This window comes from Colius striatus, chromosome 4, assembly GCF_028858725.1.
Source record: "Colius striatus isolate bColStr4 chromosome 4, bColStr4.1.hap1, whole genome shotgun sequence".
Classification (NCBI taxonomy): Eukaryota; Metazoa; Chordata; class Aves; order Coliiformes; family Coliidae; genus Colius; species Colius striatus.
This window is the reverse complement of record NC_084762.1, coordinates 1,458,105-1,481,391: the sequence shown is the minus strand read 5'-3', so window position 1 is coordinate 1,481,391 and position 23,287 is coordinate 1,458,105. Positions and strand designations below refer to the sequence as shown.

General features: G+C 46.6%; 1 protein-coding gene across 2 annotated transcripts in view; it reads left to right on the top strand.

Moving 5' to 3' along the window:
• Positions 1–23,287, top strand: part of SLC66A2 (solute carrier family 66 member 2) — a 31,611-nt gene that overhangs the window by 5,783 nt on the left and 2,541 nt on the right. The window contains exons 3-5 of one of the 2 annotated variants that reach the window (XM_061995987.1): positions 786–919; positions 4,679–4,732; positions 19,490–19,706. In XM_061995987.1, the coding sequence (XP_061851971.1) occupies positions 786–919; positions 4,679–4,732; positions 19,490–19,706 (405 nt within the window). The remainder of the gene's footprint in view (positions 1–785; positions 920–4,678; positions 4,733–19,489; positions 19,707–23,287) is intronic. The other variant, XM_061995988.1, reaches the window with a different exon arrangement.

The following is a 23,287-nucleotide window of genomic DNA, read 5'->3' as shown; positions in this document are numbered from 1 at the left end:
GGAACTGAGCATGGGACAGCAGCTCTCCCTGCGGGGCTTGCATCTTGCTCTTAGCTCAGAGTGGCTCCAGGAGTCTTAGACTGGATTAGCGTTGCTTTGGAAGGCCCACATACCAGCGTGAAGTAGGGTAAGCAGCTTGGAGTGCTGGTTGTTTCCAGAATCCTGAGAAAACTCAAGTGTTCTGGCTTGACTTTTAAGGCTTTGTGAGCGCAGCAGTGGTCCTTGACTCTGGTAATGCCTCCAGTTGTTTTGCCCAGGTAGCCTGATGTAGGCTATCTCCTGTTTGCTCTGCCCGTTGGTCTCCAGGGCAGCTGTTTGGTTTCTGCAGATGTGACAGGGCCAAGTGCTGTTGTTTTTATGACTCAGCCTCAAAAGTGAGAAACCGGGAAAGGTAAGTTTTGCTCAGAAGTCCTCAGGCTGTGTATGTGGAGAGGATGCACAACTGGTATTGATACAGCATTACTCTGGTCTCCCTCTTCTGCCTTAACCGTGCAATGAATCTGCTGCTCCTTTCAAAGATAACAGGTTTGCTGCAAAGTTTCTGGCCTCAGAATTTCTAGAATCAGTCCACAGGGATGTTGTAACAAGGTTTTTGGGTAGTCCTGCAAGAGGGTTGTGACTCTGAGCTACTGCATGTGCACCTAGATTTGACTGGAGCCCTTCTCTTCCTCAGCCTTCGTACCTGTCACTGTTCAGATTTCCAGGTGCTTGGCTGGGGCCGAAGCGTGACACTAACAGAGTACACTTGTCAGCTTTCACATGGGTTCTGGTTTTGTTTCTTCTAGGTTTGGAAGGCGTTTTGAATCCCCTCTCTTGTGGCAAAGCATTATCATGATCATCACCATGTTACTGATGCTGAAGCTGTGCACTGAAGTACGTGTGTCCAACGAGCTGAACGTCAAGCGCCGCTCCTTTGCAGGTTGGTGACGGGAACTGCCTTTTGCTAGATAAATCTCTTCAAAAGCGTGGTGGGCTGTGTTTGGGACCAAAGTTCTGTCTGACCTGCAGTCCAGTCTCCTTTCTTGGTAATTCAGTGTTGTACTTTCTGAACTTGTTTTTTTTGTCCAGCTATAGAAGTGTAAAGCAGTGATTTTATTTCAGATGGGTCTTGCTTCAGTTTAGAAATGACTTCTTTGTATTTTACACCACACTGAATATAGAGCTGGCTGTCAGGCCATTGTGCTAGCCTGGATTGTGGTTTTTTGAAGGTCTTGGCCAGAATAAGGAGTTGCTTTCTTGAGCTGTACTTTCTGTTGAGATCTTGGGTATGTCAGATGCTGTTATCTGAGATTGCAATTGCAGAAAACAAACACTTGCTTTTGTACATTACTTATTTTCTACTTACTGAGGTATTGGCTGTGGAAATAGGAGGTGCTGTCATGTCATAGTTGCAATCCTGTGTCTTTTTGTATACCATTTCCACAGGCTTTAGTGTGGGGTTAGTTGGGATTCGTGGGAATTTTTGTTTTGGTTATTTATTAACTTCTAGACATTGATAATTTCAGTTGGGAACACAGTATTATTCTTTATTTAATTAAATGTTCAAGCTTTGTGGAATGTGCCTGCTGCTCTCTTTTCCCCAAGCTAAAGAATGTGAGAGGGTTAGTTTTGGTGTTTCCTCTTGTTGACTTCGACTTACGACATTCTATGTTACAGCTTGTTACCAACAAGAACAGGATTAATGCAGTCAGCTTTTTGCTACTTGTTTTGCCAATATGGATGTATAATTTATTCTCTCCATCTGTTCTCTTCTCTCACTCCCTAATAATTGAGGGTCTGGTGATGTTCCAGATACTCACAGCCGTCATTAGAATGCCGCAGCTACTGGCTGTGTGATAGGGTCAGTTATCTGATAGCTCAGGGAGCTGCTTCCATTCCTGCTCCCTGCAGAGTGCAGCCTGAAACTATTCAGGTAAGTGAATTCATCTGGAAGAGGAGCTGCTTTCCAGCTCCCAAACCTAACACGAGGATTGTTGGTCTGGCAGGAGAAATTACTTGAAAACTACTTTCAGCCAGATCTAGCAGCAGTTTAAACCCATGAAGCATTTGGGAGGGGCATGTATGCCTTCCCCCCAGCCTCGGCTCCCTGTGCTGGCATTTTGTGAAGTGGCAGAAAGCTCTCTTTGTTTGCCCTTTCTGAGGGGAAGTGACCCTCGTGCACGTTTGCACACACACTCCTGCAGGCTCCTCTAGTAACCTTTGGACAAAAAGGGAGGCTGTTCTGTTCAGTATATAGCCCTCTGTAAACAACTCTCCCTGAAGGGCATGGAGGCTCCTAAGGGATGATGGGTCTTTCCCCTACCAGGTAATGGAAACTTCCCAAGCTTTCATTGTGCCATTTGTTTCTTTTTCCTGATGCTCAGCTGTCAGATGTTTAATTAACACGAGGGATTGATTTTTACCTACCTGAGGACCTCAGTTGTTTTAATCAAAAGGCTTGCATCCACCTACAAACTCTGAGAACAGCTGAAACCTTTTTGTTACCCGTGCTTGGTTTTCATTAAGGCCAGCTGTAACACAGTGGCCCCGAGTGAACACATCAGTGCACACAAAGCTCCTTTTGAGCGAGGCAGAAGGATGGGCTTGTATTTCAAGCACAGCGTGAGTAGGACTGTGATCCATTTTTCTAATCCTACATCTAATCTTATCTGTTAAGTTTTATGGTGATCTAGGCAAGCTGATAAATCTGTGTGCCTACTTTCTTTCCTCATAGCTCACTGGGGCAGTGAGGAGCGAGGTCTGAAGCCAGTGTGTTTGATCTAACCTTGCAGAATGCTGAGGGGAAGGTGCAGACAGGAGTTGATGAATTTCTGGCTGGCCTTCAGTTTAAACATTTTCATTCTTTCATTTCTATCCTTCCTCTGGATGTTTCTGCAAAGTAGTCCAAACATTTAGGAAGTGAGTAGAACAGTGTAGAATGTTTCAGTGGAAAGGAGGTTGCTCTCTCTGGTATTACTATTAAATGTGGTGTTTCCCGTCACTCACATCAGTATGTGTTTACCAGTGTGCTTTGAATTACATGGGAGTTGCCTTGTTTGTTTTTTCTTTTGCTTTTGTTATTCTCACAGCTATGTCTCTTTAGCTAATAACTAGTTTAGACAGAATCTACTTAAAATTTCTCGAAGCATTAAGGAGCAATCTCTCCTAATCCTCCCAAGCTCATTCTGTGTTCTCCAGCCTGTTTTGTGGTGTTACTGGGTAAAATATGTATCAATAGCAATTCAGAGCAGAGGCATAAGGCCATTCAGTCAGAATGCTTGTACTTTCATGTGTAGGGCAACTATCTTAGCATGAAAAATACAGTGTCCCCGGACTCTTTGCAGTACTGTTTGATTATTTCCTGTAGGGTCTGTGTAGAGAACTTAATAGTATAATGTGGAAAGTCTTATTTTTGCCTCTCAGTTATGGAATTTCCCCCCTCCCTTTTAGTTGTAGTGAGTTGAGTGTGATGAAGCTCATCTTGTGCTGCTGCTGCCACCTTCTCTCACTTTTTGTGCTGCGTACATAAACTTTATCCTTCAATTACATGCACTGATTGAAGACAGAGTGAGTCCTGTTTATATATCCATCTGTCTTGTTATTTTTTTAAACTGTATAGCCCATTTTGAACTGTTCTGAATTGGGGAAGAAAAAACCCCCAAAACAAACCAAGCAAAACAACAAAAAACCCCAACTTTAGTTTAAACCCTCCCAAGGATAGGGCAGTTCTGTCTCCTGGGTATGAATACTTAGAAAGCTATGTGAAGGAGTATTGAGATGAAATCAGCAGGCCTGCACAGTAATTTAACATCTTTAATTGCATCTGGACTACTTTAATGCAGATCTCCTGGTACTACTGTTGTGGTAACAATAGCTCTCTTTTGAGCACCCTGAGTGTATGAGCTATCCTGAAACCCAGTGGCCAGGGTTTGTTAGAAGTGGGCATGTAGCTGTCTGTTCTTTGTACAGTACAGCCCAGGCTCCTTGAGCAGAATGTGGGCTCTTGTGTTTTTACATGAAAATGATTTCTTCTGGTCATTCATCCAGATTTATCATCCTTCCAGCTGCTGATTGTCTTAACCTGCTTTCTAACTTGTTCTTGTATCCCTTGAAGAGCTCTAGTTTTGGCAGTGGAAAGCACTCTTGTAGAATAGGTGGTTTTTAACTGGCAGAACAAGACTAGAGTGGAAAAAATGTAGCATGCAAAGTGGTTGCAGGTGGAGTCTACTCTGTCCTTGATCCAATTGGCTTAAGATCAGGCTTTCTGAAACTAATTTAGAACAACATTTTCCACAGGAAACAAGGCAACTGTATTATCTGATCATACATATCTACACACCCTGTGTTGCCAACAACTTGGTTTCTCTGTTCATGTATAAAGTAAGGGTTAAGCTATCTCTTTCACTGGTTTTCAGTCCTCACTTTCTCCCCCTAGGTACTTTGCCTTTGGATTGTGCATTGAGACTGTCTTGGGGCTTCCTCCTGCTCTCCTCTGTCTTACAGCACCACGGGTGGGAGCTTATAGAAAGCATGGAGACTAAAATTTCTGGCATGTTTTGTTTTGACTGTTGGTTTTTTTTGTGAGCAAGATATACTAACTGACTAAACTGTAACTAAAAGACCCACTGTTGCATTTAATCATACAAGTCTCTTTGTCTTTCCTTCTCTCTTTTATTTCCCTCAACTGTTTTTTATGTAGCTGCAGATAGTAAGGATGAAGAAATCAAAGCACCTCCCAAGAGATCCTATCTGGGTATGTACTGCACAAACCCATTCTGCATGAAGCTGTCCTCTCAGCTCCCGTGTTTCGTGCTGGGCTCCTTTCTGTAACCATTCTTGGAAACGATTGCATGGTCGCTTCCACAGAGGATGTTTGCGTTCCCTTCTCTTGACATACTAAAACCCAGTGCATGGTTTTCCCCTCCACACTTCTAACTTTCATAGAGGAAAAGATGCTTTCAGCTCTGTTTCAGAGACTGGGTCTTTGAAGACAGTTGAGTTCACCAAATTGTGTGTCCCGGTGATATCTGCCTTTTTCCTTCCCCAAGCTAGATGGGAAAAATATTACATGATAGAGAGATCCATCTCTTCAGACTCACGTTCCTCCTCTTGCATCTCTGACTCTGGAGGAGACTGAAAAACAGAGCATACCTGTCAGCATAGTTGAGAGTGCTAGGTGAGAAATTTCCCACAACACCCCATGTTCAAGCAAAATGCTTCCATCCTTGTGAAATGTTCTGGCTCGTTCCTCTTTCATTAGAGCAGCTGCAAAGTTGTAACTTGGGGAATTAGTAACACCAAAGGTGCGAGTTTCCAAACTGCAGGTTCAGAATTGGGATCTATGGGCTTTAATTTTGCCAAAGGAAGAGGAAATATTTGGTGCAAACCAGCTTTGTAGTATTTGCAGCTCCCAGTAGACCTTGTTAGCCAAGCCATGGTGGTTTTGTTTTCAGCTAGTTAACATATGGCATTAAGGAAGTTATGCCAGCTAGAGACACAGAAGTTCCCCTGAGTCAGCCTTTAGATGGATTTCAATTGAACCTATTCAGAGTCTCACATTGATACTAGTTAATGCTGTTGTTGCAATTCTCCTTTTGATAAGGGGACAGCTGAAAAAGTACAAGGTTAAGAAGAATATTGCACACTATTAAAGAGCAAGATTAATGTGAGTGCTTTCTTGAAGCCATAAGACTGTTCCTGTCAGGGTTAAATAGGCTCTTGTAGCGATTCATCTGCTGGATCTCCCCTTTCAGATTCAGGAGCACTTTGGGAAATTGACCTTTTTTTGGTCTGATAGCTGTATTTTGCAAAGCACCTTTTCCTTTTATGCTCTCAAAACATTTCTTTTTCTGGACTTGTTATCAAGCAGTTTTGGTTGCCTGCTTGCCTTCCATTCTGGTTTGTAGCCATCCTCACTGGCTTGCAGCACTAACCCACGGAACATCAACTTTAAGTGGTCCTGGCTTCCTTGTGCCTATTTTCCTGTTGCCTTTTGCTGTTCAGTGATGCTTTGTTGACAGTGTCAGAGCTTAGAGACAGCTGTCTGTGCTCCCACTTGCAATTAAGTGGACTATTTAAAAGTGCATCAAGTGGTTAAAATGTAACAGAAATAAGTAACTTAATGTGACCTTTGTTTCAGGTTTTTCTCTCCTTGTCCTTGTGTTTTTTTCTGGTTAAAAAGTCATTTGCTTTGTAGTTTGGTAGTTTAAAGTTGGAGGTGTGTGGAAAACAGCACCATACCTCTGAATCCAATCTAGGTCTGAAACATTTGGTTAAAAAGTGCTACTTGAAGTTTATTTTGGAGTTTCTTATCAAAATGGGATGAATGGAGTTACCAGTGAGGACAGGACAGTCCCATGCCACTGCTCACGGGCTTGAGGACGGGAGTGGGCGAGTCTGTTGTGCTGTGCTGATTCTTACTGGTGCTGACAAATCACAGATGTTTCGAGGTGTCTGTGTGTCGTGTACGTCCAGAAGTACATCCTGATAGTTTAAAGAGTGGGGTGCAGGGTGCTTTACATCACACCATTGCTCCAGTGTACAGAAGGCGTCCCTAAGCTGTGTCCTACAGTGCTGTGTGCTGCTGCAGCTCAGGGGAAACTCTCCTTGGAGGTTAGGGGATTACCTGCTGTGCTTTCATGCTTTGGGCATTCTCACAATGTCTTTTAATGAGTTTTGATTAAACTTTTGTTCAAGAACAAAAAAAAAATGGCCTTTTCGTCTCCCTGTTTGTTTCAGTGGTGTAAAAACATGTTCTTCAGTATGTTTTTAGAGAGCACAACGCTGCTTCCTTTTTCTGGTGACATGGTGAACACTGTGTAACTGAACATGGGGTATCCATCAATTGAGGCTGTTCTGTTGTAAAAGTGGTGTGCCATTCATCTGAACGTGTCCTGATCTCTCAAGGTGAATTTGCTGGATAAAACACTGATGCATTTGTTTGATGCCTCTCTTTGAACAGGAACCGAACTTGTGCTGTGCTCCCTGAGATTGCTTTTATGGATGTTTTATTGTCAGTAATCCAGCAACACACTTAATGACGCTGTTTTTCAACATTATCTGAAAAAGCCTTTATCTGGCACATGGCTGATAACTGACTTTCCAACAGTCAGTGCTTAGGGGAGATGAGGGTTTGGGGGAAGGCTCATGCAGTTTCACTGACTTAAGTCAAATAGATACAATTTACAGCATGGTGGGCCTCAGAGTACAGGGTTTCCTGATTTCATACAGAAAGAACACTGTTCCCTTCTTTTTCTAGAGAAGAGAAGGAATAAAAAAGTTTAAGTAGCTCCAGTTCTGAAGGAATAATGCTTGATTCCCTTTGTCTCCTGCTCTAAGTAAATAGTTCTCCCTAGTGCCTGCTAACACCTGCTGGCTATTGCTGAGGCTGAGCAAAGCTGCAGGGATGTTTGGTTTTTGGAGGGGTTTTGGGTTGTTTTTCATGTTGACATGTTTTTGGAATAAATGCAGAGAAATGTCTTAATCTGTTCCACTAAAACACAAGTTCTCTATGTATGTATTTTGAGCCCAGTGGGTGTTGAAGATGGTTGGGGTGGAAGTGACAAAACACTACACAAGGCACTGCTGTATCTTTTGAAGTCATTTGGAGTGGTCTCATTGGTGTGGCAGACAAGTCTCACAGTGAATGGATGGATTTATTTTCTTTTTCCAGGCATTTTTGAAGGACACTTCAGGTAGATCACAAGGGTTTCCTTTGCTTCTCTGAAGCTGGTTTTAAAACTCGCAGTGTTACCGAACTCTGAACTTTGTTTTTATCCCAAACAAGGTTATCCAAGCAACGTTGTTTTAAAATGTAGTAAAAAAGGACAACACTTTAAATTCACCAAATCAAATAACACAAAAATATTGCAAAAATGGTTTAAACTACCTTTTTTCTTTTTCAAGGAGACAAAAGTATCGTGTGTGTGTGGTTAACTTCACAGAGACAGCATCTGCATAATAGCAAAGAAAAAGTAGTAATGTGAATTCCACAGGTGCTGTCATCTGCTGCTTGTTTTCCACTGTCATTGTGACAGCCAGGTAGATACCTCACACTTCCATCTCTTCTTTTGTCCTATTTTACCTTAACATGAGACTAAGACTGGTAGTCAGAGAAGTAATGTCTTCAAACTACTGGAGGGAAGATCCGTTTTCAGCTCTAAGCTTGTGTGCACGCAGGAATCCCTTCGGCTTGGAAGCTACTTCTCTCCAAGTTTAACTTGTTTATGAGTTGGATGGCTAAGTGAGAGTCAGAGTTGCCACCTGTCAGGTCATTGTCCCCTGTGGGACAATAAACACCAACCATGGAATGCTGGGTGGGTGCGTTGCATATCAGGAAATGTTTTTAGCGTGCAGTGAAGCCAGCAGTTCTAGAATGTCTATAATTTTTTATAACCATTGGTGAATTTCAGTTGCTAGGCTTGTCACTTGACAGGAAAAAATCTCTTCCTTGAGGCTTGCACTCAGAGATCAGAGATGGTGTCTTTGACCGTGGAAATGTTCTGTTACTGGTAATGTTCTCTCCTTAGAGTTTGCGCGTAGGAGTTGGTGTGTAGTGGTTGTTTCACGTCAGCCACACGTTTTCCAGCAGGCCATTTGATACACTGAAGGAAATGTTTGCCATTCAGTGATGTGCAAGTAGCATCCTGGGCTTTGAGGACTGTGTTGGAAGGGTCATTGTAAAAATAGTTTTTTCAAAAGGCTTGAGAAGCTGGAGCTCTGCAACTCCTTTTGTTCTTAAACTGAAACCTCCAGAGCCTGAAGGGATTGTTCTTATCTTGTGCACAATGTGGGCAATAACATTGTACTTGTATGTTACTGTAGTGCACACAGTAAGTTGTAGTCAAACTGGCTCATCATCATGGTTTAAAATTCTACCCATTCCTGATCTGGAAGGTCCAAAGTACTGCTTGATGAAATGAAATGTCCCTTGCTTTTAAACGTTAATAGCTTAGCTGTGAACAGGTCACTAAGGCTCTTCCAAGCCAACTGCTGTGGGACTGTCAATAAAATGTTCTGCTGGGGGTTTACTGTGAGAGCACCACGTGCAATTTGAAAATACAGCCCTTTTGTTCCTTCTGCTCACTTCTCCATCTCAGCTAGTGAAGGATGCTTCTACAATAATCAGAAATACACCATGTTCTTGGTTTTGCCACCGTATTGGCTTTGTAATCTTTTGCATCACATATGTTAACGTTTAGCTCCCGCCGTCGGTGGGAATTCAACTGCTTCAGCTTGGCGGCGTGGAGGGGGAAATAGCCCTGTCAATAGATGAGGGGTTTGCTTGTGCTGGGTGTAGTTGAACCGGAGGAAGGGAAGCTCCCAGAACCTGTAGCCACGTGAGGGTGCTCGTGGGCTTCCAAACCTTGCTGCCGAGCGACAGGGTTGGAGCCTGGGAGAGGGGCAGATCTTGCTGTCGGGGCTGCGGTGGCATCTGTAGAAACGCCGAATAAACAGATTTTGAAAGAAGATCTTTGTGGTGGGAGCCAGAATAATTAGATGCTTCCATAGCATCGGTGATGAAACATCTAAACAGTCAAATACAGCTGATTGTCTGCTCATCCTGCAGGTCAGGGAACGTGTGTGCAGCAAAGCTGCTGCTTCAGCTGGGTAGGTGAGAAGCTGTTGCACTTGTCTACTTCTTGAGCCCATCACGTGCTGATGTGTACTTGGTCACATCTAGATCTGAATGGTGAGATTTGTTCTTTAAACAAGGGCAAAGAATCATTTGGCTTGGAAGGGACCTCTGAGGTTATTTGGTCCAGTTCTCTGCTTGAAAAGGGCCTGATTTGATAAGGTTGCAGACAAAGCTTTCTAAGTTCTGTTTCCAGGGCATCTACCAGTGATTCTTTAGAGTCAGTTTTTGTCTTGTGGAAGCTATGCCGTAGCTGCTCAGTGATGGAAATGGTATTAATAGATGAGCACACGTAAGTCTCAGTGGCAGGGTGTGCAGTCACCTTTGAAAATTGGAAATTGCTTTACTCCTTTAGTGAATCTTTTAACTTCAAAGTGTTATTTTATCTTGCTAGCAAAAGAATTCTGTGCAGCCTCTGTCCAGATGAGGAGATGGTGCACTGCTGAGCGAGGCTGGGCAGGAAAGGATGGAACTATGGGGCATCAGGAGGTGCTTCCCGTGTCCTCTTGAATCCAGAGCAGAGAAGGGGCAGTTTCTCAGTGATTCGTGACTTCACAGGGACGGGCAGGGTGTCTGCAGTCTCTCTCCAGACTCAGACTGCTGGTAACCAGCACATTCCCTTCCTTGGGCAGGGAGCTATACCACCACTGCTCCCCAAGTTAGGAATGTCCCCTCTCATCTGCTTTTATCATCTGCCCTACTTTGTCTTTGCTCTGCACTGTCATCAGCATGCATTACATTTACTGCATCAGGAGCCTGTGTGCCCTCCCGTGGGTAGGGGAAAAAAGCCAAACCCCAGAGTTCAGTTCTGGCACATTTATTTTTACTTGCATTGTACATTAAATGAGTCTTGTTCATCCTGGATGGTTCCAAGGAGACAGAGAAACTAGTGAAGGGAAGGCAGATTCTGGGAAACAGTTCTTATTTTTAATAGCTGCTTAAGGCTGTCTCTTTTTTACTGTTGCTCATTGCAGCTCAGAAGCCTGATGAGAACTCAGGATATGCAATATTTTAAGTGTTTGGAATGTCCCTGTTTCTTTGCTGAAGGCATATGAGCTTCGAGACTTTTTCCCTATCAGGATCAGGCCCGATCCTGCCGTCTCCAAACTGCGTAGGCTGCTTTGGGCTTTAATCCCTGGGTAGCTGTTGCAAGCTCGCTGTGGTTTTTGCATGTGCATGTGTCTGTAGTTCATCTTTACAGTTTGAACACTGTCTTTATATTCATGATAATAAAAATGCTGCCATCCCCTCCTTGCCTACAGTGACTTTTTAGTAGATGGCTTTGTAAACATCACAAACTGTACAGTTGTTGCTAGGTAATTTCCCCCTCCTTACTTATCTCCAGTTTGTGTAGCTTTTGAAAAGAAGTAGGTCCTGGTCTTGACATTCTGTTTCCTCTCACCCCCATTTTTTTGTCCACTTGGAATGACTCCTTGCTTACACCGAGGGTTTGCACTGGTGCCCTTTCTTGTCCTTTCACCTTTCAGCATGTGAAAGTCTTGAGTAGTTATTCCAGGAAATGGCTTTTGCCTTAAACTTTTCCCTGTGTCTTCAGAGACACTATTGACTCCCTCAGGCTCTTCCTCACCTGTGTTGGGAGTAGGTTGTATTAGAACAAGTAACTGTGCACTGGGGGAACAGAACAAACGTAATACCAAAACTTCTAGGGAGAGTCTTGCCCACGAGTTCCCGGATAAATTCCAGCGTACAGCAGACATCAGAGCCACACAGTCTCTAAAGAAATGTGCCGTTTCTTCCCAGAACAACACAGGAATGTACTGAGGAATTTGTGGACAGGACTATTGTTGAGCAGCTCGTGGCTTCTGGTTCACCTGCTCCCGAGTACAGGCTGTGTAGGAGATGTGGCAATGGAGGGCAGATCTCTCTACCACTCAGCCAGGAAAAGAGCAGGACTGTAGCCTGTGGTGAACGGTGCCAGGGCACTGCCTTCTGCCTCTTTTGGTGGGGAGATTTTTGTTGGGCTTTTAAAAACTAATTAGGTTTATGATGGGACACAAGAGCCCGAGTCTTTTGCCTCCAGCAGTGGCTGGGTGCCAGGAGGTTTGGCAGCAATGCCAGCCTAAGATGTTTCGGATCCCTTTATTCCCCCCACTCTTCCTTGCCCCCTCAGTTGTACTGACAGAATGTTTTTTGTGGGATTGTTTTGAAGGGAGTAAGTGAACAGATCTGTCTCAAAGTGCAGGCTTGTTCTTTTTTTTTATGTGTAAAATCGTAAAAAAAGAGAAGCCCACATTTTGTGGCTTCAGTGAGAAACGTCAGGGAGCTAAACGGTCATTCTGCTGTAGCTTGAGGAAGATGAGAGGGACTTAAACATCTGCTAGGAAATGAGAACAACTTGTGAGTGCACACTTGTGTCACCACCAAACTCCTCATGACAGAGCAACTTACTTAAGTCTGCTGCCATTACCTTTCTTTCCAGCTCTTGAAGACATTGACTCTGCAGCATTAAACTGCAGACAGGGGGTGTTTGGAAACTATGGGATTCAGAAGTGCATCTTGCATAACAGCCAGTGCTCATGTCAGGGCAGGGATTTGTCTGGGCTCAAATGAAACAGCTGGGCAGCTGAAGGGGGAAATTTCTCTTTCAGGGTAGCTTTGTCTCGAGTAGCTCCTCTGCTTACACCTGCTGCAACCAGCAGAGAGCTCTGCAAGCACTCAAGTGAAACCCTGAACGGCTCTCCCTCTATAAATTCTTCCTGCAATGCAATGAGGTCATTTGTGTGGAAGTCCCTCCCATTTGGTCACCGTGTACCATACTCTAGATCCAGGCAGAGTTGTTGTAAATAGGCTGAGTTTGGGTTTAGAAGTTGTGAGAGCACTGCAGGCACGTAGGCACTGTTTGGATGCTAAATTAGTAGGGCCAGGTTGGGGGCTAGAATTTGTCCTGGCTGATGATGGATTACCTAGGAAACAATGATCAAATTCCCCCCGCCCCTTACATCCAAAATGAGCAGAGGAGTTGATATTTGCAGGAGTGGTTAGCTTTGTGTCGTACCCATTCTTACACACACATCTACGTGCACTTGACTTGACTCAACGTGATCTCTTTTCAGATCCTCCTTTCTTTTTGTGCTGCCTTCACACCAGAGGAGACAGTGTCTCAGGTACCTCAAGCTCAGGGAAGGCTGAAAAAGGGAGACATTGTTTGTCTTTAGGCAAGTCACTGGCTATTCAGCATTTTCCCCAGAGAGCTGCAGTTCAGAAGGGGAGTGAAGGGACGGGACAATTACTTCTGGGAGTAGCTTGCTGTGTTACACATGTAAACCAGGACTGTAATCCCTGGCAGGTGGTGTCTGAGGCAGCTTGCATTGGGGCTGCACACCTCGAGTTTGTAGCGTTTAGAAGAGCTTTTATTCATCTCTTTAATTGCAGTCTTTGAATGAGAAGCAGTATGATAAGTGCTTATTGTTTCTAATATTATGGTAGTCTTGCTACCTTCTGAGACTTAAACTTCAAAGGATAAGTTTCAGTGCTATTCAAAATAAATTAAACTGTTTTTGTAGAGAGTTTATAACTCCCAGCTACAAGGATTTGGAGCCAAGACTGCCTGCTCTAAAAGGGAGTCAGTTAAGCACTGAAGTCTGGTGTCTAGAGGCCTTTGTGTGCTGCCTGGTAGGGCTGTGGGTGATAGCTCAGGTAAACCATGCTGAGGGGAGCGTAAAACATTGTTGAAATGATTGTAAAAATAGTAACTGGGTCCTACACATTCTCCTTGCTGTGACAGTCTCATCATCCCTGCTTAGCTTGCTGTCAGGAGAAGCCTCCCTCTGCAGTTAGCCCAGGCAGGTGTATGTAGCCGAAAGAAGAGGGAGCTTGGCTCCAGTCTCCCGCCTCCATCACCGGCGCAGGTGGGAGCCAAGGCCTTGTTCCAGAGCTGTGCCTGCAGGTGAAGGCTCAGGGCATTTATCTCTTCAGTTTGACTTGCTTTGGGCTTTTGGATATCTGATGTGAGCAGCATCGGGAGTGTTTGTAGGGAAAGCCTGGCCGCCCAGTGTCACTGAACCTCTGCCATGGCCCTGCCTGGGCTTCCCATTTCCCTCCTGTGCCCCTCCATGAGAGGAGGGCTTCCTCCTGCAGCCTGTGCTCTCTGTCTCATGTGGCTTCTAAAACTCTTTGTGCTGCTTTTGCTCCACCTTTCAAATACTCATTCCTTTGGGCCACAGCTACTTCATTCCAGTGCTTTCCTAGCCCCTGCTCTGCCTAGTTATGGGGCTGTTCATTATGTAAGTCAGCTAATAGTTCTTTTGACAATCTCTTGGAGACAGTGACCAAGAATGGTCAGTACATTGGAAAAGAAAGAGGAGACACTTGCTGTGTACTAAGCAGGCAAAAGTAGCAGTGATATAGGAGATGGTTTTATAGGGATGGTACCAAGGATGTTTTTGCAGAGGAAATGCAGTCATGTAATGACATTGATTGGGATAGATCTGGGCCTTGCCCTAGTAGCAGTATGGGGAGGTATCTGTCTGTCTGTCTTGTTTTTTTCTTGTCCTAACCATGCCAGCCTGCTCTAGGAGTTTGGTTGCCCTGGTTGTGCAGGGCTGTGCTGCCCAGCTCAGCTGGCACTCACCAGCAGTCTGTGCCCAGCAGGTACCACACTGGCTAAAGCTTCCTCTCTTTTAGAACAAAAAGCCATTGTTGTTCCCTGCCTGCTTTTATAATTTGGCTTTGTAATACTTGTAACATGAGCAGATGTACTGTGAGGGGAGGCAAGTATGTGTGCACAGGCTTACTTAGGTGTGCCTATAAACACAGGCACCAAGGGAGGTTTGGATAGGCCTGGTAAGGGTGCGGTGCAAATGATGTGAACAGCTCAGCATCCTTCTGTAAGGCAACAGGAAATGTCAAGGATGAGTATAAAAGTCAGCCTCAACTGGTGGGTTTATATAGCAGCAGCAATTTTCTCTAGAGTGGGGGTTTTTCCCCTTTACTGTGAGGCTCCCATCAGCGGGAGCTGTGTGCAGAGCAAATGACAGGGCAGACACACGGCCAGGGCTGTCAGCTGCACTGGACATGCCCAGCGATGGAATGATTCTGTACAGGGTTTCATTTTCACTTGTCCACACAGTTGTTACTTGCAACACACAGTTGTAGCAGCAGGGGCAGAACTTTCAGCCAAAGCCTAAGTTATTAATGGCCGTTCTTTAAGGGTCACGGAATAGTCAGTAAAGCTGTTATTGCTCGTTATCTCTGGTCAAGATGGCTGTGCTAAGTGGTGCTCCACGTTTTCCCTTAAAGCTAAGGCTGTAAAGTTAAGAAAGCAGCAAATGAATGGGGCAGGCAGGGTGTTATGAAATAGAGTGTGGGTTGTCTGAGGTTTCCAATTTGTACCAGGGCATTTGTGTGTCTTTTCATGTATTCGTTTTTTAGAGTAGTTGTAAGTAACACGTTTCTGAACCTTGCAAGTACTAATCCCCTTTGGTGAGGAGGTACAGGGGACCTCATAGCACCTAAAGTGGGAGAGCAGAGCAGCTGCTGCTGCTTGGAGGTATTATTGTGTTTGGGGGACAGCATGGAAAAGGAGTGAGGAAACCCTGAGGAGACAAGACTGCTGGGAAGATTTCATCCTGTTAATATGTAAGTGTTTGAGAAGGAGGAAGAAGAGTGGGTGATGACCCTGATGACAGGGAAAAACAAGGCAAATGCTCCCCTTCAAACTAGATGAGATGTCTGAGGGAGACAGAGGTAATGTTGGTGTAGAGGAGGTTTCATCAGACTCGAGCTTCTAACCTCAGGTGTTCTGCAGTCCTCCAGCAAGTATCAAAGCCTCCCATGAGCTTTTAAAAACAAACCTTCTTTGTCTGACTCTTCAGGGTTTATGTGGTTCAGGCTCTCAGCCGTTACCTCTGCAACTGAGATTTGACATTTCTTCCCCTCTCATGTGAAATGCTACTGGTTACTTTTTGTTAACTGAAGGACTTTGTGCTGGGGCTATAAGGAGAGTCAAACAGTGAGACTCTGCTGTCAGTGTAGGTGTGGCCAAGGAAAGGCAGCTTATGGGCCAGGATGTCAGAAAGGGGTATCACTAAATGACAGTGATTTGTTTAGTAGAGGCTGGGGTGACATTTTCAGAAGGTTCAAGACCCTTTGAAATATTTTGCTCCTATCTTAGACAAGCTGGAGAGGAAGAAGTGGCAGTGTTTGGGTACTACCTGGTGTCAAGGCCAGATAGCAACAGGCTGTAGACAAGGATGTTGTAAGGTAAAGGCCCCTGGAGAGATGCTCAGGTCCTGTGGTGCCAGGGCTGTGCAGGTGCTTGAAGGAGAGATGCAGAAATTGCTGGGTGACAGCCTGAAGGAATGGAGATAGTTTCTATAAAGCTGCTAATATCATCATTCTATGCAAGATGGTGGATTCCACATCCCATAGGAGTGGGGTTTATTTCAAAAGGAGAGCTGTTTGGATCAGAGCCACAAGTTTTTGGTGCTGAGCTCTCATGTCTTCTCTTTTGTAGCACAAGTGCAACATAACAAGTCCCTTTTCAATCCCAGGGAGTGTAAAAGAGATGCTGGCTTCAGACAGCGTTTTGGGGCTTTCTAGCACTTCCTTAAAAATCTCAGTGTATCAGTTCTCACTGTCTGCCTCTCATGCTGCTTCCTTTTTCCTGCAAGGAAAGCAAAACGTGTCTAGCTGGATAGGGGGTTGGTGAGAGAAGTTATGGGTCGCCTGGTGACAGCCATGCAGAGCCTTCCTGCTCTTGTCACCTCACTTATCTCCTGGGGCCTCCGCGGGGTACGCAGGAGTGTCAGAGCAACCCACTGGGGGCTGCCCAGCAGGAGGCAGGGGGGAGTTCCAGCCAGTGTGCTCCTCTCTGACCCTGCTGCTGTTGGGAGATGGGGGATCTGAGACCAGGATTGCCAGGCAGACAGATAACGCCTGTGTAAGTGCCGCAGTGGGAGGAGTGCGAGTGTGAAAGTCTCCTCTTCAGAATGCCCTGCCTGGGCCTGCCTGCTGTGGCAGGGCCCTCAGCCCCTCCTCACGGGATGTGGCACCGTCTCTTCATTTGGAGGTGCTGCTGAGCTGGGTGCCTGTGTGTAGCACTGAGCGCTCCCTCGGGGCTGAGAGCTCTGCTGGATGTCCTCTTGTTGGCCTGGGGATGCAAGTCTGTGTGTTCCAGCTGCCCAAAGAGTGGCATGAAGGGGGCATCGTGCTTGCCTGCTGCTCAGAGCTGGAGCCCTGTTCCAGCAGAGACCACAAGCTTCTTGAGACAAGCTAGAGAGCACACGAGGGAGAGGCTGCTGTGCTGCAGCCGGCGTGAAACCCTCCGGCAGGGCAGCCAGCTGTAGATTCCAGCTCCTGCATCCTCCACTGTGGGTGTATTTTGCAGTAAACACACCCATGGATAATAATTTCCTTTGCAACCTGATGGAGGGGAACCTGCTTTAGCAGGGGGTTGGACTGGATGAGCTCTGCAGGGCCCTTCCTGCCCCTGCCCTTCTGAGATTCTGTGCTAACCTGATGTAATTCCCAGCCATGACTGGGTTCTGTAACCATTCCAGCTTGGCTGAATCACCACTACCAGCCTCCTTCCCAGCATCTAAGCCCCCAGGCTTTGGATTCCAGTGTTGCTGAGGGAGGTGTTGGACAGCTGGCTGTCCAGGCTGGACCCTTTGGTGGTGGGTTGGGACAGGAGCGGTCAGGTCAGGTGGCAGCACTGTGGTCCAGAGCTGGATGATGGAAATGGCAGGTTCTTTGGGAGGCACTGCAGTCTCCCAAAGCACAAGCCTTAGCTGTAGCCTGGGGGAGAGGAGGATTAACTGCCCAGTGTTTAGGATGTGGAGACTGCCCAGTGTGCTCTTAGAATGAGTTAGTGAGCAGAGGTTTTCTTACAGGAGGTCAAGAGTTTGGTGATGGGAGGCAGCTTGGGTGAGTGGCTGTCAACTGAAGGCATTGGGAGGGAGCACAGTCAAACCAAATCATCAGCCTTCATAAGAAGAAAGAGCTTATTTCCTTGGTGAAACCATGCAAAAGGCTCACAGGCAAACTCTCACACGTCACAAAGACTGTAAAGTGCCAGCTCTTCACGGATCTCAAATGCAGGAAAGAACCAAAGAGAAGGGGAAACTGTGTCCAGTGACTAAAGACAAGATTGAGTGAATGTAGTGCAAGGATTGCAGGTACAGAATTAGAAAGGTCAAGGCACAAAATAAGATGCAACTAGCAAGAGACATGGAGAGCTACAGTAAATAATTTTTAGGATGTCAAAGTCCTTGCTTCACTTTCCCAAAAGCAAGTAGTGTGGTAGCTGACTAGGTATAAAGTGCTTCTTGACTAAAAATACTGTAACTGTTTGGTCTTCTGTGTCATCCTCAAGTGAAAGCTGATCCTGTGCACTCTTCTTTGTGTCAGTGGCATCCGGCCCACACCGCAATCTTGAATTTACTGCCTGCATTTTGGCCTGACTGGTGCTAACCACGGTTATTTGCAATGCTGGCTCTGCCTGCTTCACATTTCTCGTGCCTGACACACTGTTTGCCTCCCAGAGGAGCTCTTTTAATCTCATCTGTCTTCACCCTCAAGCTGCGTAGACTACTCTCTAGTCCGTGCACAAAGAACCTACTGAGCTGCTCCTTCCCCCAGCATCAGTAAGGTTTTCCAGCAGAAATCTCTCATCTGTCAGTGGATTAACATGTTTAAAATGCAGCTCTCTGGGTGGATGAAGGTGCTTGGGCCTGGGCAATGAGAGGCAGCACCTTTGACTGCAGTCAGGCCAGCTCACGTTGGCCCAGGGCTGGGAGTTACTCTTTAAACTGCACCCACTGGGCATGGTAACAGAGTTGTGCCTTCAGTTTGTGCCTGGGCAGGATGGGGAGCTGGTGAGTGCACTGAGCTGTGCCAGCACTGCCTTCCCCTTGCAGGGGCTAGAGATGTGCACCCACCTTTAGCTGGGACAGGCTGGAAGAGGTTTGGTAATAAAAATGGTGGTGCAGTGGGATTTCTTGGTTTGTCTTTTTAAAAGGGATGATGTTTGCTGGAGGAGGGAGTGTGCAAACATCTCATCACCTTTATTCTTTGGAATTTCCTTTGACTTTACGTGATGTTTGCAATGACATTTGTACCTGTTCCACTCTGCACCAGGCTGAGGCAGCCCAGGGCACCTCCTCCCCCTGCAGCTGCTGCTGGATGCAGGGGCCAGGCCAGCTCTCACTTTGTTTTTGCTTTTAAAACTACTCTCTTTTTTGCCGTCTTTTCCTAAGGGACAGCTCCCTTTTGTTTTCAAGCATCTGAAAGCCTTTTTTGCACATACCTGTCACAGTACACAACCAAGGCTTCTTCCTTTGGAAGTATACAGCTCCTGTTACAGAGCTAATGTGTTTGGACCCCCTCGAGAAGAAGCCACTTGGCAAAATGAGTCTCAGTTGACTTCCAGACCTCGACGTGATGGGCAGGGGATTTCTTTTTTTGCTGAAACATTTTTTGTCAGCTCTGCTGGAGTCATACCCAGAGTTCCTCACGTCTGGTACCTCAAGGGCAATGCTTCCTCCTTAAAAGTCATCTTTGTAAATATCTTGGTAGTTTGCAAGTCTCTGTTTTATTGTTTCTGTATTGAACACCCCCAGAAATGGTTTTGAAATAAGACTGCTGGGTTTTCTTTTCCCTGCTGGCTTGGAGCTTGATGGGGTTTTATTGGCTTGGTTTCATTTTTGTACTCTTTTCACAGACGCTTAAGGGTTGGAAGGGACCTGAGATTAACCAGAGCAACCCCCCTGCCAGAGCTTTTCCCTTGTTTCCTACCTTCTGCCTGCCTCCAAAGACCAACCCTCATGCTTCCTGGTTCTCCATTCCACCCTGATGAAGTTTGCCTCCCGTTGGGAACGGGTATTTCATGCTTCCTCCTTTCCTCTTCTGTTGCAGATTTTGACTTGAACTACTTTTGGCACTGGAGCAAGTTTACAGACTACGTGCAGTGTGTGCTGACCTTCACCGGCGTGACGGGTTACATCACTTACCTCTGGCTTGACTCCTCTCTCTTTGTGGAGACACTGGGCTTCCTGGCAGTGTTCACTGAGGCCATGCTGGGCATCCCCCAGCTCTACCGCAACCACCGCAACAGGTCGACAGAAGGAATGAGGTATGTGCCTGGGAGGGTCAAAACCATCCCAAATCACCCCCAATCCAAAGCAATTCTGTCCTTGACATTGTTCCCTTTACTTGTCTGGCTTGGAGGTGCTTGTACTAGATACTCTGAGGCCTTTCTTAGCTTAAAATGTCATTGAGGGAACATTCAGGACTTTCCCTTGATGCTGGAGACATTTTCTGGTTGGGAGCCCCTTTGGCACAGAGTGAGTCAGGATTTACCTCCAAAATATCGGGGTGGTTTTTGTGCACACGTTGCCTTGGGGAATTCTGTACCTGTGATATCCAGAAGGCACCTTACCTACTAAACCTTCCTTCTGCTCTGGGTTGGCTGTTCCCATAGGTTTGGATCTGTGAATCATAATGCCCTGCTGCCATATTCCAATAGCTGCTGCCACATAGTGTTTTGCTTTTCCTTGACTCCTCTCTGGGGACCTGAGTTTCAGCTTTCCAATTGCCTATATATACTATTTAGCAAAAGGAGAAAAAACCCCCATCAGTTCAAGAAGCAAATTCAAAGCCAATGACTTCAAACCAAAAGCATTCATCTTTTTCAGACAGTTCAAGGCTTCTCTACAGTAGCAGGAGTAAAGCCCTGCTGGTGTGTCTAATCAGGGCTCTCTTCACTCGCTGCTTTTCTCTGTGCCCTGAAAATTTGAAATACCAAAGAAAACTCATTGTACTTCTGCCACAAAACCGTTCCATTAAGTTTGGGACACTCTGTTTTCTGCTGGCAAGGAGGTGTCACACCAGGTATTTGGTGTGATTAAGGTCAGGTGTTGCCACGTCACAAAAGGTCAGAACAGAACTTGTAACCAAGGCACCTGAGAGACAAAAGTTTTCTAAACCTGTCTTTTTCCTTCTGTTACCGAACAAAGCTGGGAACAAAAGTGCCTCAGTTCTTGAACTTGCAGCCCCTGTAATGGCTTTGCCAGTTCACTGCAGCCAGTTGTGTGAGGGGGATAAGGTACCTGCTTTGTGGCTGCTGAGCTGTGTCCCTCAGGCCAGTGGGACCGAGGGGGATTAGAAATACAGGCTGGAAGGAAAATGGGGTTTGGAGAAACGTAGGTTGAGGTGCAAAGATGCAAGTGTCCATCAGGGTAATGCTGGCTGCGGTGATCTGTGTAGGGAGCATGGTGGCGAGCAATTGAAGTGGTTAAGAGATGAGCTAGAACAGCAGGAAAAAGAGGTTGGTGGAAGGTGGGGTGGGAAGGGACTCGACAGTGGTCAGAAAGACGGGAGGTTTTCCGTGCCAAATGTACCTGCAGTGCCCCCAGGCCCGGAGGAGCTGCCAAGCACGAGTGGGAAGTGCAGTGACTGAGGTGTTGGCTGATCTGCCCGACAGCTGAGATGGGGGAAGTGCTTCGTAGCCTTTGTGAGTGGCATGTAGAAAGAAACAAAACTTGGTGTCAGCAAAAGCTATTTCAGCAAGGCACTTTGGATATCTCATCCCAATGTTTCCTTCTCCTCTCTTTTTTTTCCCTTGCAATGGCTTTTGGCAGGCTGAGGGATGTGGTTAGCACCAGGAGAGCTCCTTCCTCCTGAAGCCAGTTGGCTTTGGTGAGGAGCAAGTGCTGTGCTCCTTGCTGTGTGTGTGTTTTGTGCAGTGAGAACTGTAGCGAGTGCTGTGCTCCTTGCTGTGTGTGTTTTGTGCAGTGAGAACTGTAGCGTTCAGCTTTGTGTTTCCTGCTATGCTTCCCTCCTGAGGGCCGGCCAGCCTCCCGTGGCAGCCTCAGGGGTGCTTCCTGCCTTCTCTAAGTAGCCTGTTCAAATGGAAAGTTTTCCAAAGTCAGGATGTTAGAGCCGAATCTGCTTTCTCTTCCAGACACTCCCGTGCAAATGGCTTGTGGGAGGTAACAGCTTCAAAGGTTGCAGGAGAGGTACCTTCTGTACCCTCTGCCTCGCTTCCCAAACCCAAAGCAACGTTCAAAATACACACTGACAGGCTGTTTTGATGTGGGCCTTGTTCCTGGAGGAAATACTACCTTGTCACCTCTTCAGTGCTTTTATATCCCCAGTCCCTGAGAGGACTGTCCCTGGTTTTTAACCCTCTGGCAGCCACGCGTTGATATATGAAGAAATCTCTGAAACTCTGGCAATCCTAAAAAGCCAGATGTTTGAACCTGGCATCACCTGTGCCTTGGTCCAGCACTTGGCCGTGACGTGGGGCAAGTTGTGGTCAATGTCCAGGCTAATGCTCCTCTTTTTAGTTCCAGTTTCCTGGGGTAGAAAGGGAACCAAAAGGAGAAGCAACCTTCAAAGCAGATAAAGGCCAATAAGTGACACTCATTTTTCTGTTGTTGGAAGCAAGTTGTGACTTTGGAGTTTGTTACTTGTCTGAGCACAACCAGCACTGAGCTGGTGTCTGTAGTGGGGTGTAATTACACGGGGCAACACGCAGCTCCTGTTGCTATTTGTGCTGCAGGCTCTGGTCACACCACTGCAGGATTTCTGGGCGAAGTGTCTGTCTCATGCCTGGTTCCCCCCTGTGGCTTCCAGCTCACAGGGTATTTTGAGGTCTGTGTGTTAAGCTACAAACATGCAGAGTCATAACACGGCTGTGAGAGACTCCCCAGTGCAAAGAGGAGGCGAGTGCTGGGTGTCCCTGTGTGTGTGGAGGCTGGGTGCTGCGGACCACTGCCTGCATCAGCCTTAAGGCAGACTGGCTTAGCAAGGAGGAGGGAGGCCTCACAGCTCATCTGTGTTTGGCCTCTGTTGCTGTCAACTCAGAAGTCCCACAGGATGTACCAGGAACCTGAAGGAAGCCAGTTGTTCCCTGAGCAGTGTGAATGCTGCTGCTTTGCTTAGCATATGAAGATGGGGCTGTTAGCACAAGGGATGGGCCAGTCCTGCCTCTCCCTGTCCTGTCCAGTGAGCAAAGCCCTGCGCTGCTGCTGTGCTGGATGGAGTAGGGGCAGTGCTGTTATTGCTCCCAAGGATGGCAAATCACACGGTGCTCTGGGAGCTGCAGAGCTTTTGTCCCTTCTGCTTTCCCAGCTGCTTACAAAGCTCTCCTAGTACAGTGCCTGAAGCTCAGAACAGCCTGCAGGATCTGGTTGTTCTCATTTTGTTGAGGGCACTGCAAAAATTTAGGTCTATTTGAAGAACTTGATCCTGTTCCCCAGAGTCTCTCCTGATGTGGGGGAGCAGCAGCTGGCCCGCAGGACAGGGGATGGCTCAGCAGCACTGTGGGATGAAAGCAAGGAGTGTGAAAGGGAACTGAGCCTTGCTCTGGCTGCTGAGAGAGAACTGAGCCTTGCTCTTGATCTGTGTCCTTCACACAATCCCCGTGATGTTGAGCGTTGCAGTAGCAGCCCCAGGCTCGCCATTTCCCCATCTCGGCTGCTGGACAATCTCGTCTTTCTGGGGTTGGCATTTCCCGCAGTCAGAGTGGTTCCGTGTACCTGCCAGCAGTGTGTGTCTGAGCCCAAGCGTGTGTGTGGGACGGCACCCGTGTGAACGCAGCCCTGGCGACGCGGGAAGGGGCCGTGGGGCTGAGCTGCCTTCGTTGCCCATGTCCCACGTTGCTCTGGTTTGTGCAGCTCACATCCCAGATGGGTGTTTACGGTGTTGGGG